At 54.9% G+C, this 19,269-nt stretch overlaps 1 protein-coding gene across 1 annotated transcript in view; it reads left to right on the top strand.

Moving 5' to 3' along the window:
- Nucleotides 1-18,524: 18,524 nt before the first annotated feature.
- NRBP2 (nuclear receptor binding protein 2) overlaps nucleotides 18,525-19,269 on the top strand; it is a 31,280-nt gene continuing 30,535 nt past the window's right edge. The window contains exon 1 of the mRNA XM_032181583.1: nucleotides 18,525-18,727. Within this exon, the coding sequence (XP_032037474.1) occupies nucleotides 18,611-18,727 (117 nt within the window). The 5' untranslated portion in view covers nucleotides 18,525-18,610. The remainder of the gene's footprint in view (nucleotides 18,728-19,269) is intronic.

The following is a 19,269-nucleotide window of genomic DNA, read 5'->3' on the forward strand; positions in this document are numbered from 1 at the left end:
TGCAGTGTAACCAGTCACTGTCCCCCTGCCCCAGACCCTGCCACCCCCGCTGGGCTCCCAGGACAGGGGCTGCTGTGACACTGCAAAGGCATCGTCTCACTGGGGTGGTCGGATGTATACTGGCTGGCTTGTAGCACAGGGCAGGGCTGGTGTGTCATCCCCAGGGGCGGGGAAGCGAAGGATTTAAATTAGGCACCTGCCTTGGCTGCTCATCCTGGCTGAGAGGCGGCGGGAGGAGGAGGAGGAGGACCGGAGCCTGCTGGTGAGCAAGCCGCTCTGGATTCGTGTCCAGCAGGTAGGACACAGCCTGTCCAGAGGGGGCACTGGGGCCACCACACAGCCTAGCACAACTCCTGCCTTGCATGCTCCATGTACATACTAGATGCCTGCAAGGGATGCGGAGACCTTGCCTCTACCCTAAAACCTACCATTCAGAGGGCAGCTGCTGAAGCCCGGGGCTTGGTTACACAGGAGGTCTCCAGGCATGAGGTGGGCCTTTCTAAGAAGGGACAAAGCGACAGAGCGGCTGGATGCCAGGGCTGAATGGAGCCACTGCTCCGTGCAACGCGTTTTGCATCCTCTGCGCTAGAGCTGAGCGGGTCAGGACTCTGGGACACGGGAGGGAGGCAGCCGGAGCCGTGGGACCTGCCCGAGCCCGCAGGAGACGGTGCCGACTGGCGTGGTGGGTCTCGGCTGGGAGCCCAACAGCGGGAGCCCGCGAGGCGAGCACCGGGCTGGGGGCTGTGCCGACACGCTCACGCTCCCTGGGGTGCAGGTAGGGCTCGGGACCATGGCAGAGCCAGGCCACCCCTGCTCACCCCAGCTGGAAAACCTCTTCCACCGGGGCCTCTTGGGCTGGGCTGCTGTGACAGCTTGAAAGGACAGCCAGCTCCTGCCCCGGGAGCTGCGTGTGCAGCCAAGCCCCGGCATCAGGAGGCCTGATTAGAGACGAGCTAATGACAGCCTGCCGTTGGGCAATGTCTCTCCAGAATAGGGTGTTCACACGACATCTGTGTCCTATATAGGTGTCGCCTGCTCCAGGGCGTGACACCGGCACTCTGCCTTGCCCTGCACCGAGTGCCACCCGAGCAGGCGGCACAACGAGCCCACCACCCTGCGAGGGCTGCCTCAGTGGAGGCAAGAGAGTGAAAAGAAGCTGCTCTCTAGGGCCAGAGCCCCAAGGTGGGCCAGAGTACCCACATGAGAAAGGCAGGGGCTGGTCTGCAGCTGCTGGGATCCAGCTCTCTTGCAGCATGATCCATCTACACCTGCATCAATCCAATATTTAAATGTATCAAAAGCAATGACTCAGAGGCTTTTAGATCAGTTAGGTAAACAGTCAGGGAATTAAGCTGTGACCTTGATAATTAATGAGTTAAACATATCATTAACATCAGTCACTGTAGCTTTATGGGAGATGGGTGTTCCCAAAGAAATGTTTTGGGGTTTGTTTTTGCCATTTTTACAAGACTGTGGCCTCATCACCACATGATACTGGGGATGCTGAAAGTTTACAGGGCTTCCAAAAGAAACCAGGGGACTGCATGGCAGAGATCCCTCAAGAATTGCTAAGCAGACTCAAAAGGCATCCAGTTTATGAAATCCACTGTGCTAAAAGCAGTTAGAGATTACCACAGAAAACAAGTAAATGTTATATATATTGCCTCATTTTCACTCTTCCCCTGATGTCCACTTATAGCTCAAGATGGAAACGAGACCCTGGGCTACACCGACCCTTGGTCAGACTCTGCATTGTTGTTCAGATGTCTGCTCAAGAGCACAGCCACCTTCCTCTAGCACATTTCAGACAGCATAACTGGTATCTTGGTTGGCAGTGCTGCTTTTATATCTGGGGGTACCCGCTAAACTGACTGTGACTCGTCACAGTAATTGCTAAGTACCTATATGAATGGGAGAAACCACTGCAAGCAGCCACTTACAGCAGGCTTCCTGAGGTATTGGCTCTTAGTCCACCACAACTCTGTAATTTCACATATATATGTAGATAGATATACATAATTTTATCTTCCGCTTTACCTACATAACAATTAGCTAAAACAAAGAATGACCATTCACTACCTCCTGAAGCACAGGGTCTAGGAGCTGCTAGTGAAAAGACTTTCTCTGCAAAGTATGATTAAATCACTGCTGTCATTACCTCGGGATGTTGCAGAGGCTGACACCAGACCCAGACTCACAGCCACAACTGCACAGATCCATGGATGGAAGACTGTGGTGGTTAGTAGAGGGTGGTCTGGGGCAAACACAGCCCATGCGGTCCCTGCATGCCAGAGGGTTAAGCCAGCAAGATCAGTCTTTACCATCGTGTTGTTCCTACAGTAGTTCCCCTAAATATCTGGAGACAGCACCCCTGCCCTGCTGTGGAGACAGCACGCAGCCAAACAAACCTTCCCATTGACCACGCCCGTGTCCCCAGGCACTGGAACTGGTTAGAATGGTCCCCAGAATGGTGTTTGGCATGGGCCACCCAGCCATCCCACAGATGATCCCCACGTGCAGTTAAACATTAATGCGGGCCACAGAGCAGTGTGAGCATGCCTGTGGCATCAGCACTCAGTTTTGGAAGAGAAAAACTGAGTGCTGAGGAAAAAAAAAAATTTTTTTGGAGAAAAGCTGTAGTCAGTTTTTCTGAGTATGGGATAGGTACCAAGCTTTCTCATGACACTGCAGCATCTCAGTGCAAAGACATCCAGCTGCATGGAGATGTGTAGAGCCAGACACTGCAGCTGGGAGGTGCAGAGCATGCTGTACAGCCAAACACAGGGCAAACACCCCAGCTGGGCTGTCACTACTGCTTCCAGAGAGTTATCGCCCGCTGTTTGAGTGGGAGCTCACCCTGAGACTGCTGCTGAGAAAGAGGGTCAGTAGCAATGCCCCAGTTCCTGCTTCCCGCTTCTCTCTGGATTCCTGCTGCTACATCCAGAGAGATGGCTTATCTTCATACACACCACGAGACCTGCTCAAGAACCTGTGTCTCACCAAGTCTTCTCTTTCTCTCTCCTCAGACAAACACAGTGCTCCACAGCAGCAGGACTGTTGCCCAGAGACAACATGAGTGGACCCCTTCAGAACAACGAGTCAAGCAACACAGGAAGCAACTTGATTGGAAGTGAACACATGGAGATGTGTGGTGGTGGGAGTAACTTCATAGCTGGTGTCTTCATCCAGGCCAAGAATAAGAAGATGAGCATCTATGAGGCCATGATGAGGGGGCTCCTGACGCCAGGTACGGCCCTGGTGCTGCTGGAGGCACAGGCTGCCTCAGGGTTCCTCACTGACCCCGTGAGGAATGCCAAGCTATCGGTGAAAGAGGCACTGACTGCAGGACTTATAGGCAGAGATTTTTATGAGAAGCTTCTGTCAGCAGAGGGAGCCGTGACAGGGTACACAGAGCCATACACGGGACACAAGATCTCCCTCTTCCAGGCCATGAAGAACGAGTTCATAGTCAAGGAGCACGCTATCCGCCTGCTCGAGGCCCAGATCGCCACCGGCGGCATCATCGACCCCATCAACAGACACCGCCTCCCTGTGGAGGTGGCCTACCAGCGAGGCTACTTTGACCAGGAGATGTGCCAGTTTCTTCTGAACCACAAGAATCAAACAAGAAGTTGTTTTGACCCCAACACGCATGAAAACCTCACTTATACACAGCTCCTCCGCCGCTGCGTGCCCGACCCGGACACGGGGCTGCTCATGCTCCAAGTGATGGACAAGGGCTCGGTGCTCTACCAGCTGAACAAGGACGCCCGCAAAGCCCTGCAGGCTGCCCGCACCACCGTCAGCGTGGGGCTCTTCCAGGGCCAGAGCGTCACCGTCTGGGAGCTCCTCTTCTCTCGCTACATCTCTGATCGCCAGAGAGAGGAGCTGCTGAGGAAATATAAGGTGGGGACGGTGACCATCCCCGAAATGATTGCCACTCTCACTGCCATCATCACCAAGGCAGAAACAGGAAACCGGGATCTGAGCTCATCCACAGTAACACCCAGCTGTGAGGTGGGATCACCACAACCAGTACAGGATACACACTCCCAGGATCAGCAGTTGAGAAAGTCATTAAAGTCTGCGACCATCTATGTCACTGCTGGTGAGTTCCAGGGACAAAATGTTTCCTTGCTGGACCTGCTCTTTTCCAAATACATCCCTCAAGGGAAGCGGCAGGAGCTGCTGGAGCTGTACAGAGCTGGCATACTGACCACAGAACAGGTGGCTACTGCCGTCACCACCACGATCAACAAGACAGAAACTGCCAATACCACACTTGCAGCGAATACCAGAAGTCCACAGAAGGTGGTGACAAGGGCAGAGGAAAATGGAGATGATGTTTCAGCACAAGATGCACAACTAGATAACGTCTTGAAGTCTACCACCATTGACATGCCAGCTGGTGAGTTCTCTGTGTGGGACCTGCTCTTCTCTGATTACATCTCTGAGGACAAAAGGCAGGAACTTCTGGAGCTCTACCATGGAAGGGTATTAACCCTGGAGAAGATGATAACTGTTGTCACCACCCTCATTAAGAAAAAAGAATCTACAGGCAGGAAATTCCTAATTTCAGTGAAGACTTCCAACAAAGACACTGTGCCAGTGGCAGGAGAGAAGGATGCTGTCTCCTCCAAAGAAGAACCATGGGAAACAGCCTTGAAAAACACAGTTGTTAACATGGAGGCTGGAGAGTTTCAGGGCCATAAGGTCTCTGTGTGGGACTTGCTCCACTCAAAGTATATCCCTGAGGAGAACAGAAAGGAACTGCTAGAGCTGTACCAGGCAGGAGAGTTAACCCTTGAGCAGGTGAAAACTGTTGTCAGCACTATTGTAACCAAGGCAGAGGAAGCAAGAGCAGCACAATCAGCACATGAGAGTAGTTCAAGGGCAGAGACAACAGTCACTGAAGCTGAGCACACCCACCACCTGCAAGAGGACAGGACCTGGGAAGAAACCCTGAAGTCCACCACAGTTGAGATGGCAGTGGATGAGTTCCAGGGGAGGCAAGTCTCTGTATGGGACCTGCTCTTCTCTGATTACATCTCTGAGGACAAAAGGCAGGAGCTTCTGGAGCTGTACTGTACTGGGACACTGGCCTTGGAGCAGATGATAACTGTTGTCACCACCCTCATTAAGAAAAAAAAATCTACAGGCAGGAAATTCCTAATTGCAGTGAAGACTTCCAACAAGGACACTGTGCCAGCGGCAGAAGAGAAGGATGCTGTCTCCTCCAAAGAAGAACCATGGGAAACTGCCTTGAAAAACACAGTTGTCGACATGGAGGCTGGAGAGTTTCAGGGCCATAAGGTCTCTGTGTGGGACTTGCTCCACTCAAAGTATATCCCTGAGGAGAACAGAAAGGAGCTGCTAGAGCTGTACCAGGCAGGAGAGTTAACCCTTGAGCAGGTGAAAACTGTTGTCAGCACTATTGTAACCAAGGCAGAGGAAGCAAGAGCAGCGCAATCAGCACATGAGAGTAGTTCAAGGGCAGAGACAACAGTCACTGAAGCTGAGCACACCCACCACCTGCAAGAGGACAGGACCTGGGAAGAAACCCTGAAGTCCACCACAGTTGAGATGGCAGTGGATGAGTTCCAGGGGAGGCAAGTCTCTGTGTGGGACCTGCTCTTCTCTGACTACATCTCTGAGGACAAAAGGCAGGAGCTTCTGGAGCTGTACTGTGCCGGAACACTCCCCATTCAGGAACTCATCAGCACCATCAGCAGCATTGCAATTGACAGCAAAGAAGGGAAACTTGCAACCCTTCCCCAGCAGACAGTGGATCTCCTCCAGACTGAGGGCTCCTACATTACATTTGGCCCATTCCAGGAGCAGAGGGTGTCAGTATGGGAGCTCCTCTCCACCAAGCAAGTCTCAGAGTACAAACGAGAGGCACATCTTGACACTTATGGCACAGGGGGGCTGACTGTGAACAAGATCACCATCACCACCACTGTCGTCACAGGCCCACAGGGAAAGAAGAGACACCACCAGGACCACTAGCACTACCTGCCCCAGAAGATAACTAAGCTCTACCTCCTATGGAAAATGCAACCTGAGCTCTTCTGAGAATTGGCTCTCCATGCAATACAGTTATGGACAGGAAAGAGTGGTGATGAACCTGTGTGTGGAACATGGTAGTCTCCTGGTTAAACTCTTTCCTGTCTCAACTACTACTTCACTCAGAATGTTTTTGCCCAGTGGAGCATTCCTGGGGGGAGGGGGGAGGGAGATTTTAGGGAGGGCAGGGGAGGGCTTGTGGCTGTCACTTCCTGCCAGACTCACATGGGCACTGACAAAGGATAGGGAAATGTGGGGTCAGCACTCATAGCAGATGGGTCAGAGACTGCCACCAATGGGATCAGGCAGAAACCACAAAGCAGGAGCTATGGGCAGCACAACTGGCAGCCCCAGAAGAGCTACAGAGGGACAGACCACCTCTGTATGGGATAGCTGGGACCCTGGCCCTGCTGAGGAGCAAGCAGTGCAGGCAGCACACATGGCTGCAGTCATCTGCAGGACATTTTGCATGCATTAACTTAAAGTGGGATTGGCTTCTGGTGCCAAGGCTCTGATGCCAGAAATGGTGAGCAGCTGCTGAGTGCACTTGCAGGAGCCCAGAGCTATCAGGGGCAAAGGGATGCCACAGGGAAGGGTGCTCCTGTGTGTGCCAGGGACACCCCGAGTCCCGGTGCCCTTGAAAGTCACTTGGGGAGGGAAAGCAGCTATGAGAGCATCCCCATGCTGCCTGGCACTGAGCTGAGCAGCCATGCACATGTGCAACACAGATGTGTGCTGCAAAGTGTATGCACTGAGCATGCATGCAGGTACCACAGAGCCATGTGTGCACAGCACCGCACGCGGGGCTGGACCTGCCATGCCCTGGGGAGTCCAGCATTGTGTTCAGACATGGGGGGGTGAGGCACAGCCTGCAGCATGTGTCTATGTTCGCGTGTGCATGTGTCACCATTACAGGTGTGTGTGTGTACACGTCCCTGTTACACCGCCATGGGTGGCACAGCTCTCGCCCACTGTCTGTGTGGATGTGACACTGCGTGTGACACCAGTGCTGCCCCCTGACGGCCTCAGCCGGGCCCTCATCCTGGGCCTCATCATGGGCCTCATCATGGGCCTTCTGCTGGGCCCCGCAGCCGGGACTCAGCTGGGCTGGGGCCTGAGTCAGGGCCCCTGGCTGCAAACCTGCAGCTGCCCCATGCCACTGTCCTGGGCTGCAGCTGCCCTTCACTGCTGCACCTGGTGTTGCCCTCGGCTATGTGGTGGCTCGGTATGGGGTATGCTCGGCTATGTCAGCCCCCCTGCCAGTGTGAAGCCATGAGGGGCATGGCTGTCTCTCAGCCTGCAGTCTGAACCCCCCAGCCCCATTCAGCCTGGGAATGCAGCTTCTCCCAGTGACAGACATGGGCTGGGCCAGCACTCCTGTACCATTCACCAGCTGACCCAGTCCAGGTCTCAAGATAGGGACCCCTAGCCTGGACCCCACACATCCCAAAGCCCCCACCCCCCCAGAACCCCCAAGGCTCCCACAGACAAAGCCCCCTATAGCATGGGGATCCCATGGCCCCCACTGTCCAAACCCACAGCTCCAACCCTGACTTGGGCACCCAGGCCTTGGCCGGCCATCCCATGGGGTCTCATGAGCAGGTCCCCGTAGTCCCCTGCTCAAGGTCCCCCTGCCTTGGGAGTGGGCATGGCATGGCCTCCCTGCTTTGCACCCCAGCACCAGAGCCATGCCTGGGCTCCCCAAAACTTCTGCCATCCACACAGGGCCACAGTGTTGGGGCCAAGGCGCTCCGCTGGGCTCTTGAACACACAGGGTTGGGTGCCCCAGCCCTGCCAGCCCTAACAGGAGATGGAGAGCAGCACCCAGTGTGCTGCACAGCCCTGCTCCACGCTGGAGCTCACACATTGCACCATGCTTTCTGCCTTCCCAGCTCTCTGCTCACAAAGGAGCAGTGAGGATGCAGGCCAGACCTTTAGCCAGAGCTCCCAGGGATGAGTCCCACCACTGAGGCACACACACGGGAGAGTGACACATTTGTGAGGCCTGTTTGGACCCTGAGAGTTACAGAGGCTGCCAGCAGGTTCAGCTGGCAGGTTCAGACACCTCACCAGGCACACTGTGCGTGCTGTGGATGGCACATGCTTTAAGCCACCACAAGGAGCATCTGCAGGGAAAGTCGAAGGGGGGAATCCCCGATGTGCCCATCATGGCTGTGGGTGCCTCTGGAGAACACTCCTCATGTACAGAGCCCTGGAGCCATGCGAGAGCCACTCAAATGGGCTGTCCCCAGGGCTGGCCAAATGGCCTCATCCCAGCCACCCTCATAGTGCACGTGGATGGCAACACAAGCCCAGTGCACCACGCACAGCCTGCAGCTCCAGGACACAGCCCGCAGGCTGGAGCATACATCTGTGCTGGGAAAGAACATGAAGATGCTGGTGGAGCTTCCCACAGCACTTCAGTCCCAGAGGCAAGGGAGCCAAGGGAGCCACTCCACCAGCAGAAGCTCACTAACAAAAAAGACTAATGCAGGGCTAACAGAAACATGCAGTGTCACAGGGACTTCCAGATGTAAGCACCACTCCACAGAGGAAATAGAGTTGCTATAAATTACTAGGAAGGGAGCAGAGAACTGAACAACATCTCCTGAGGTGTTCTTTGTCACAGCTCATTGTCTCATATCATGAGAACGCAGAGAAGCACGAGAATGGTGAAACACAGGGAAGGAAAGAGGAAGAATTGAATAGTCTCCACAGTCTGGAAGAGATGACCAAGGTGGACAGCATAGTGGTTGGCGTAGGGGAGATGATTGTGTGTCTACCATCTTTTTCAACATAAGGACTAGGGCATATTGCAGAATCCAGCACAAAGACAGTTCAGGTCAAACACGTATTTTTCTACACACTGGGCAGCTGAGCTGAGGGACTCCCTGCTGCAGGATGTCCTGGATGATAAAAGTTTATATTGATTCAAAGAACAATCAGAGTAAGCCATGGAGGAAAATCCATCAAGGGCTACTTAACAGCAAGCCAGATCTATGTCTCAGGAACTACCAGAGCCACAAACCCCTGGGGCACAAAAGGATGTACCAAAGAAGTGGCTGGTGTACGCTTGCCTTGCTCTTATGCTGCTGCTTCCTACATACCTGCTGTTGGCCAGTGCCAGGTTATGGAGTTGGAATGGTCCTCAGAGACCCTCTCTGTATTTCTGCTTCTGGCAGGGAGTTGGCACCAGTCTGTGCTACAGGCCCTGGTGCGGACCAAGTGGCCAGTTTGGTGCAGGCAAGCAGAGGACTGTGGGCAGGAGGACTTCTGAAAGGAGTCGGTGCCAGCTTCAGCCTGCCTGGGGAGCCAAGGCTGGGAGGGCTCCAGATGGCTTCCTGGGGCTCAGATTGCACTCCCACAGGAAGTGCTGAATTTCCAAAAAAGAAGCTGAAAGAAAACAGGACATTGTGTAAGGGAAAAGCTGCATACATTTGCATAGTTATAAGCTAGTTGCATAACTGAATGCATCTGAATAGTATCTGAATACTCTTTGGAAGCATGGGGGCAATAGGGGAAAAGAAAGGGTCAGGCAGACTGTGTCTCCTGCCCAGTCCCTGTGGGAACATCGCACCACAGTGGATGCACTGGGTAACTTCTCTGTTTTGTGGAAGAAGGTGGGGGTTTAGTGTAAAAGCCCCCAGACATGCTCTGTTGGGATAGGAACAGGAAACTAGCAAGCCCATCAGTGTGCCCTCAAGCCAGGCCAAGCCACAGTCACAAGTGAGGAAGCAGGTAGAGTGCCCACAGCACAGACAGCTTTCCTTGTTGAGCGATGGTGTGCTCCCACCTGTGGTAGCCCCCATGACAATGCCCCCAGGTCTGGGACATAGCCAGGCTCATTGGCCCAGCTGGAGCACACCAAGCCACACAAACGAAGCCAATGTGGTCGGGAAGGTGCGCCTGGGTCAGCACGCCTGCTCCCTGTCATGCAGCAGTTTACCAAAGAAAACCTTTTGCAAAATCAGGAGGCATTCTATACCTCTGCTCTGGGAATTTGAACCAGTCTTTCACCCCCAGCAGCTTGAAGCCTCCTAGTTTTCAGCCAGTTTGGACTGATTTCTTCTTTATGCAAAACCCATCCATCAGTTTAAGCAGGTCTCCTCCTGCTCCAGTGTTTTTCACTGATAAAGCACCCTGAGCAATCTTATCAACCCTCAACATCTGTTTTGACAAGCTATCTAACTGAGCTGCTCCCAACTCCTCTCTGCATTCCCTCGGTCATCTCCGCTGCTCTTCTCTGCACCTTTTCTATAATGAATGAGTATTTTACAGCATGGCTGGTCAGCACTGGCTCATGGTCTGTAAATCTGGTTCTGTCCAACAGCATTGACACTGCCTTTTCTGGACATAGATCCCAGCAGAGTTAATGCACCAAGTCTTTGTGGCTGCATACATGGCAGTCTACATTCACCCCCATACTGCTGAATGCATGTTGGCCTTTTCTTCCTTAATCACTTCCAAATCCAGGATCCTAATTTATAGCACAAATGTTTGTCCAGTAAGTCCAGGGCATGACTTTGTGTTTTGTACCATTCCATTTCCTCTCATGACTATTAGTCCAGCCTTCAATGTCATCCATTGCTCCTGAAAGCTATTCCAGCCCTCTGCTCCACATTTCCACTATCTCACCTGTTAGCTAAACTCACTGACACGCACCTGATATTCTGTAATGAAGTCTTTGGTGAAAGTATTACATTTTTTGGCTCCTAGAGTCTATATTCCCCTTTCAGCACAATCCAATCTCCTGGTGGCAGATAGAACGCTGGCTGCGTCTACACCTATGCAGCAGCAAGGCTGCTGTGGGAGACAGAAGTTACTTTTTTGTTTTTGCTACTCTTCCGATCTGCTGATTTGTGCAATTATCTTGAATTTGTCTTAACAACACAAAGGGGGGTGAGGGGAAGCAACAAAGTTCCAGGGTGTCTCCACTTTTTTCTCCTACCCCAAAGATGACTGCCACATCATCTTCAAGCTCAGCTGAAAGGCTGTTATTTTCTCCGAACCAAAGTTTTAAAGTCAGAGAAAAAAAAGGAACAAAAGATAGCATTATGATGAAAGCCTAGCTTAATTTTCCACTTAACTGGTTCTGCTTCTTTTTCTTATAAAAGGTCAAAAAAGTGTTTAAAAGCTATTGGAACAGGAAACCCACCAGTTATAATATGATAGCCCAAGCTGCACTTAACTCCTTAGTGCTGTAAGAGCAAGGACGGGGTCACTTCCTCAAGTCCCCTGGGCTGGAGCCATCCCAGGTGCAGCAGGGACCGTCCTCCTCTCCCCACGCAGGCTGTGCATGGGCAGGGTGGGGGGTTCGGACCGGCTGCAGGACCCCAGCACTGCATTGCAGCGACCCCCCATGCATTGCTGAGCACCCATGGGCTCTGCCTGTCCATGCTCCCCTGCACCCACCGGCGTCCCCCAGGGCCACCACCTCCGCGCAGGTGCAGGGGCAGAGCCCGGTGCCTGCCACACCTCAGGACAGGAGTTTCTGGGGGCGGGGGGGCTGCAAGTCCTGGGGAGCAGTGGGGCTGCAGGGGGAGCCAAGCCATGAGGGACCGAAAGGAATCGGCTGAGATTTACAAAAGGAAACCACAGGCTGAGGGGCAGGAAATTCCCTGGCAGCCAAACACAGGAGGCCAGGACGTGGAAACACTCGTGTCTGGGTCCAGCCCAGCCCTGCACAGCACAGTGTGTGCTGCTGCCCTGACCACGCTGTGCTCCCCTGAGCACCACTACCTGCAGCCAGGCCTCCCTCTTTGCAAAACAGGCCAGGAGTCAGGAAACCGTGATCGAGCCTCCTGCCAGGGCTCCCGAGCAACCCTGAGCCCTTCCAGATACCGCAGGAGCCTGCCAAGAAAGGGGGAGCAGGGAACAAGGTCTGACATAATCCAGGCGCCCTTTGTGTGCCGCCAGCTACAAGCAAAGAACAAAAGAAAGCCAGCCTTCTCTGGTCCAAGCAGCACCCTCGCTGGCTCTGACAGCTGGCCATCCCTGATAATGCTCCTCCAGTGCCCCCAGGGCTCTGTCCCCACCTCTGCCTCCTGTCCCTGCCCAACTCTGCTCCTTTTCGCCCCTTGCTGCCCCTCTGTGCCGCTCCCTCCCACCACCCCCAGTCAGACAGGGACGCCCCCTCCCCTCAGTGCCCCCTCAGTGCCCCACGGGGCCCAGTTCCCCCATGGCCCCCAGCCTGTCCTGAGCCCCGGGCAGTGCTCTCACATCTACAGGTGAGCGCATTGCTGCAGCCCCCCCACTGCAAGCAGCCCGTCCCTCTGCTTTCCCTGGCGCTGGCCTGGCTGCCATCACCTGCGTGCCCCACTCCCTCACAGACTCCCACAGAGACTCAAACCGTGCCGTTTTTAGCACTGGGCTAGCTGAGACCAGTTTCAGCAAGCGCCCTCATCCCACAGCACGCCCACACCGCGCCTGATCCTGCGGCCAGCTTCGCCCCTGTTTGTGCGGAGCGCTGCTGCGCACGCCGGCGCGCTTTCCGCTCGTGGAACCACATGTGGCCAAGCTGGGGACGTGTTCCCTGCACTGTGTGGGAGCTGCCAACGGGAACACAGGCACAGCTTGAACGAACATAGCTTAGACACTAGGGAAGTCTGCAGCCCCTCCCCGAGCTCTCTGGCCTGAACTTTGCCCTGAGATGTTTGCAGAAGGATGCACCATCCCCAGGGTGACCACGGAGATGCTTTCAGCAGTAATAGCTGTAAGAAGTACAGGAAACTGCGCTGCCGTGCTCTCCGGAGGGGTCTGGTCCTGCAGCATTAAATGAATGCCAGCCTGCCCTCCTGTGAATTCACACATCTGAACTGCCTGCTGACAGCAGCAGGTCACACTCACATGTAGGCTGTGCGTCTGTGAAGGACAAGAGTGAGGAGCTGCAGAACAGGGGAGGTTACAGCCTTACGTATTAACTCAGTAAACACAAACACATTCCAGAGGAGCTCTTTGCTGGCCACATGTTTGCCCTGCAGAAACCACTAACAAATGTGCTGAAAGAAGGCAACGCAGCAGGGAAGATGTTTGTCAGCTTCCCAGAGTCAGTCTGGCACCTAGACTGAACCTTAAACCATAACAAAGTGCAAGTTGCGCAAAAACACGTGACGTCATTACATCCCAGCCCAATCCATCAAATGTGGATAAAAATAGACACCAAGCCAAGAGGGGCCTCCTAGCAGGCAGGGAGGAAGGGAGACGTGGAGCTTCAGCCCAAACCTCAGCACCGCAGACACCAGCACACTGCAGGAGCCGGTGCTGCCCAGCCGAAGTGGGGAGGGATGGTCACAGCCGCACTGCGTCCCCTAGGCTCCCCTGCACATCTCAGATCCTTCAGAGAGCTCTGGAGAGGGAAGCATGCACACTAACCCCAAAGGGGTTCTAAAATCCCATCAGACTCCAGCAATTTAAAGTCAGAGCACACCCAAAATGATATACAAACACAGAATGGCTGAGGTTTGAAGGGGCCTCTGGAGGTCATCTGGTCCAACCTCCCTGATCAAGGGGGACACACACATTAAATAAAGCAAGGAGCCCCTGCCAAGCTGCACATCACTGCATGATAAACCCCTCAGGACCACCATGCTGTAAAGCAGCTTTCAGATCCTATGCACTCTTCCAGCCACACCACGGTTAAAAGCGCAGCAGTGCAGTTCAAACCAGAGTCCTTGAGGCAGCAGCGTCCAGGACACCCGATTAAACTGAACAAGATCAGAAAGGAGGCCCAGTTCCACACTTCTGAGAACCCCCTTTCCAGTGACCAGTAGCTGCTACTGAGCAGAACTAGATAATTCTTTTGAGAGAGTGGAAAAGGAGAAATCACTCCAAGCAGCAAAGCAAAGGCTGCACCTTTACACCAGTTATCTCACTGATATCCCTAACGTCCCCAGCCAAGAGCCCCAGCGCAAATGGTGGCTCGCTGGAAGAGTCCCTGTCCTCACAACAACCAAGGAGGAGTTCATGGTGAGAGGGGCTGATGGCAGCTGCAGCCTTGTGACTTCAGGGCAGTCCTGCCAGCAGCCCTGCCTCCTGACTTTGTGCTGCAGGACGCAGGCAGACCTGCCCCAGACTGAGTCCAAGACTGCAAACTGGTGGTGGCACGAGGTGAGACAAAGCAGAGGATCAACTGGAGCAAGGCTGTGCAGAGGAAAAGGACCTGGAGGTGTTGGTTGACGCTCACCTGAACACGAGCCTGCAGTGTGCCCAGGTGGTCAAGGAGGCCAACGGCATCCTGGCTTGTATCAGGAACAGTGCAGCCAGCAGGACCAGGGAGGTGATCGGTCCCCTGTGCTCAGCTCTGATGAGGCCACACCTCGAGTGCTGTGTTCAGTTTTGGGTGCCTCACTTCAGGAAAGACATCAAGGCCCTGGAACATGTCCAGAGAAGGACTACGAAGCTGGTGAAGGGCCTGGAACACAAGTCCTGTGAGGAGCAGCTCAGGAAACAGAGGTTGTTTACCCCGGAGGGTCAGGGGAGACCTTATTGCTCTCTACAACTACCTGAAAGGAAGGTGTGGGGAGCTGGGGGTCGGCCTCTTCTTGCAGGTAACCAGCGATAGGCCTAGAGGGAATGGCCTCAAGTTGTGGCAGGGGAGGTGTGGTGGTTTTACCATGCTGTTCTAGCTACAAGTACAGAGTACGGCACTGTATGGGCTGCTGCCGGGAAAGTTAACATTCCAGCCAGACCCAGTACAGGAGGTTCAGGTGGGAAATGAGGAGACATCTCTTCTCAGAAAGAGCAGTCAGGCATTGGAATGAGTTGCCCAGGGAGGTGGTGGGGTCACCGTCCCTGGGGGTGTTCAAGGAAAAGTTGGACGTGGTGCCTGGGGACATGGTTTAGTGGGTGACATTGGGGGGGGGGGGGGGGGATTGGACCAGATGATCCTGGTGGTCTTTTCCAACCTTAATGATTGTGTGATTCTAAGGCCCAGCAGATGGACAGGGCAGCATGCCATGCACCATGGCATCCCTGACAGAAGGTAGCAGCAGCCAGCTCCCGGAGCTGTGCTGCAGAGCACCAGACCCCTGGCATGCAGAGACCCGCTCTCCAAGCACATGCACAGAGCAGAGCCCACCGGTCTCATGGAGGTGAGGGCCTCCGTCACACTTCAGCAGCACCCAGTGGGAGTGTTTGGCAGCAGAAACACGGGTCTGCTCTCCCCAGCACACCGTTGAGGGAGATGGATGCTTCAGGAGGGCACATTCAGTAGAGAAGTGTGGAGGCCACCAGAATGGACCAGGTTTCTCCTGCTTACTCTTTATGTGACAGGACAAGCAGCGAATGCAAGACTGTATGACTCATGCCTGAAAAGGGACAGGCAAGATAAATATGCTCCATTTTTTGTTATTCAGCAAGCAAAAAGGAAGCCATAGAAAGAAGATACAGAGGTTTACTATCATGTGGATGAGGCACTGAGGATGAGGGGCAGGGAAAGAGGCAGTGGGATGTAGGGCTGTTGTCGAGGCGGAGGTGAGAGATCAGTGATGACACGGGCACATTACTGCTCTGGGAACATCCACCAATTCACTATCACCTCTGCTCCTGTCTGGACATCACCTCCTTTCCTGTAACATCCCAAGGAAGCCGCAAGTGTCACATGCTGAAAATGCTGCACTCAAAATGACTGAGTTGGAATAGAGACATCCAGGATCCAGGCAATTCATGCTGCTGGAGGTAATTTGTATGCCTCAAAGGATCTTAAAGATTTCTCTATGACCTGCCTGTACACAAAGAGTGTGGCCAGTCCAGGGAGGCAGCCAAACCCAGCTAAGGACGTCTAGCACCTGCAGAAATGAAAACAGCAGAAGTCCTCAAAGAACATGTGAAAAGTGCTTCCCCCTCAGAAAACATGGAGCAGCAGACAGCATGAGAGCAACTCCCCTGGGTAAGACATAAATCCTGCATATCCCTGAATCCTATTTTTGCAAGTTGCTAATAGCTGATCCCAAGAGGAAGAGCACAGGAACCATTGTGGGGACTGAACAATATTTGGCTTTTGCAGAGTAGCAGCTTCTGACAAACTGCAGCTTAGAGCCCTCTTGAGCCAGAGGCTACATCTGCGTCTTTGTGTTTAATAGCCCTCAATCAATTTTTCTCCCACAAATTTGCCTAATGGCTTTTAAAATCCTTTTCTACCTTGGCCACTGTAAACACCCTGTGGCAATGAATTCCACAATGTTTCACCCACTAACATTCCCCCCAAGAAACACTCAGTAAAGAATTACTCCCATTCATTTGTTTTAAAACTCTTGCATAGCCTTTGTACTGGCCATCCCAAACACCAGTTTGTGCAACATGGTGAATAATCATTCCTGTGTGTGCTCTCTGTACCACTCGTGGTGCAGTCCATCTGCATATCCCCAGCTCAGCAGCTGCTTTGCAAACAGTATTTTGCTTCGTATGAAAATGAGTCCACGCTCTTGATACCCCTCCCTGTGTCACAAGAGTCTCTGCAGCAATTCACAGACAGCGTTAGAGCTGACTGTCCCAAACACTTTGGTGTCATTAGCAAACTCTGCCCACTTATTGTTCATCCCTTTTCTGGATTGTATGTGAACGTATTGAACAGCAATGCCTGGTGGTACCAAGTCTGCCTTATGTACCATTGTAAACACTCTGGCAATTAAACATTTGCATTCATCCAAACCTCTTAGGCAAATATTTCACCCTGGCACTTTGTTATGATTCCTATTATTGATTAGCTTCATAATCTGATCTTTTGCCACCTCATTTTGAGACAAATCCTCCAATTTTCCTCATGTAAAGAAAGGGTTCATCTGTGACCTCTTCTGTAGTAAATGCTACAATTTGCTGTTTTACTATAGTCCTATCCCTCCAGTGACCCCATTTAGACCCTCATCCTCCCCTGGCTCTACGTATCTTCTGCTCACATTCTTGCCTTCCATGTCTTTGAGCACCACTTTTTATCTTTGGCCAGTTATTTTTCAAAATCTCTTTCAGCCTGCATTTGATCCGTCTTCCTTGTTGTGGCAGAGTTTCTACTGGTAAAGGATATCTGTTGAAACCGGTAGATGAACTCCAGCACAGGTTATCCACCTAGCACTTACACTGAAACTGGTGGACAATTGGCAGATCTGCAACACAAAAACATCGTTCACAGAAAGGGGACGCACAGAGACAGACACCAATAGGAAAGGCTCCTGAGGCATGGTGTGTGGTTTTCATCTGGTTCCAGCCCTCTTATTCCCTGCCCTTGTGCTTATTCCCAGCTGAATTTTTCTCTTCCACTTTGGTAAGACCCAGTGACTTATTTACCCACAGGTCTGTTCTGGTAGGCACGGGTGTAACCAGTGTGTGCCTGGAGGTAGCCCTGGCCTGGGATGGTCTTCTGCAGTCCAGGAGGTGGTGACACAATCTGCCAGGTTTCACACAGGGCTGACACTGGTGGTGGACAGCTTTAGGGCTGGGATTTACCCATGTGGGCTCAGACAAGGGTCTGCCACGGGGAGCAAGCAGCAGCAGATCAGTCCCTTCTGAGTGCCCATGGCAGCACCACAGGGCTGGGAATGGTGGCACCAGTTTCCCTGTATGCATTCAGTGGTCAGAGCAGGACCTGGTGCACCCACACACTGAAACACCTCCCCTTCACTTATGCTGTGCTGCTTGGAGTGGGACTTTGCATGCACTGTCTGAGGCTAACAAAGCTCAGGATACCTGGTGTGCCACCAGTGCCTCCTCATCCAGCAGCTACACTCACCACAGTCCCTCCTGCTTAACCACACCAGCTAAAAAGGGCAACGGTCTGGGGTGAAGGAATGTTTCCCAAAACAGCAAGCAGGCACCAGTGTGGAACAAGCAGGGTGGAACAAATAATGAGCACGCTAAAAGAAACCAGAGACGGCCAGAAATAAAAGAAAAACAGTGAACGAGCCAGAAACTTTCCAGAGGAATGAAAACATCTGGAAGATTTCTTGCTTGGAGAGGCTGAAGTGCTTTCTCGGTGCACAGTGCCATGGGCGCCCAGCTGGGTGCTCCCGCGCGGGGTGCAGCACCCAGCACCCAGCACCGACCAGCGGCTGCCTGGGATGATGGCAAGATGGCAGCGTTCGGCTGCAGGAGAAAATCAAAGGGCTGCGAGGACCACGGGCACTCGGATCACAGAATCACAGAAGGGTTGAGGTGGGAAGGGACCCCCGGGTCCCCCCGGTCCTCCCTCATCACCAGGGCCCCCCGGCCGCTGCCCAGCCCCACGCCCGGGCGGCTTCCAGGAGCCCCCAGGAGGAGCCCCCAGCCCCCGCTCCCGGTGCCAGGGCTCCGGCACAGCACCGCTGCCCGGGGCTCAGGGGGAGCCTCCCGGGGGTCGGGTCCCGGGACACGGAGGGAGCGGTGGCGCTCCGGGGGCTGGCGGCCCCCCGGTGCCGGCGGGGCGGGCCGTGCGCGGCCGCACGTCCGGAGCGGGGCGGGACGAGCCCGGGACGGCCCCCGCTCGGCGGGGCGAGGGGGGTGCTGTCAGCCCGCGGCGGGGCTCCGCTCCTCTCCGCTCCGCTCCGCTCGGCTCGGCTCGGCTCGGCTCGGCGCGGGGATGGCGGTGCCGGAGCCGGACGCGCGGCTGGCGCAGGAGAAGGAGGAGGAGAGCGAGGAGGAGAGCGAGATCCTGGAGGAGAGCCCCTGCGGGCGCTGGCAGAAGCGCCGCGAGCAGGTGGGCGCCGGGCGCGGGGGCCGGGAGCCGCCGCCGGGCCCCGCGGGGCCCCGGGCTGTGCGGGGCGGCAGCGCTGCCCCCGGCCCCGCCGCATCCCGCATCCCGCAACCCGCCCCGGGCGCGGGCGGCGCTGCCGGGACCCGCTGGGCGCCCGCAGGTGCCCGCTGAGGGCGACGGCCGCGGCCGGGGGGCAGGAGCAGCCCCGCGGGGCAGCGAGGGACGGGGGCGGCCGGCGGCGCGGGGAGCGGGGCTGTGCGTGCCCCGGTGCGGGGAGCCCCGGTGCGGGGAGCCCCGGTGCGGGGAGCCCCGGTGCGGGGAGCCCCGGTGCGGGGAGCCCCGGTGCGGGGAGCCGGGCCGTGCCCGGGGCAGCCGGGCGGTCCCGGGCGCGCAGCCCGCAGCGGAGGGCACTGGTGGCCGGGGGCAGCCGGGCGCCGCTGGAGCCGGCGGTGAGCCCCGTCCTGGAGGCTTTCGCTGGCCGTGCTCCTCGAGCCGTGCCCCGTGTCTCTGGTGCCGTGGCACGTCGGAAACCGGGAGTCTGGGGG

This window comes from Aythya fuligula, chromosome 2, assembly GCF_009819795.1.
Source record: "Aythya fuligula isolate bAytFul2 chromosome 2, bAytFul2.pri, whole genome shotgun sequence".
Taxonomy (NCBI): domain Eukaryota; kingdom Metazoa; phylum Chordata; class Aves; order Anseriformes; family Anatidae; genus Aythya; species Aythya fuligula.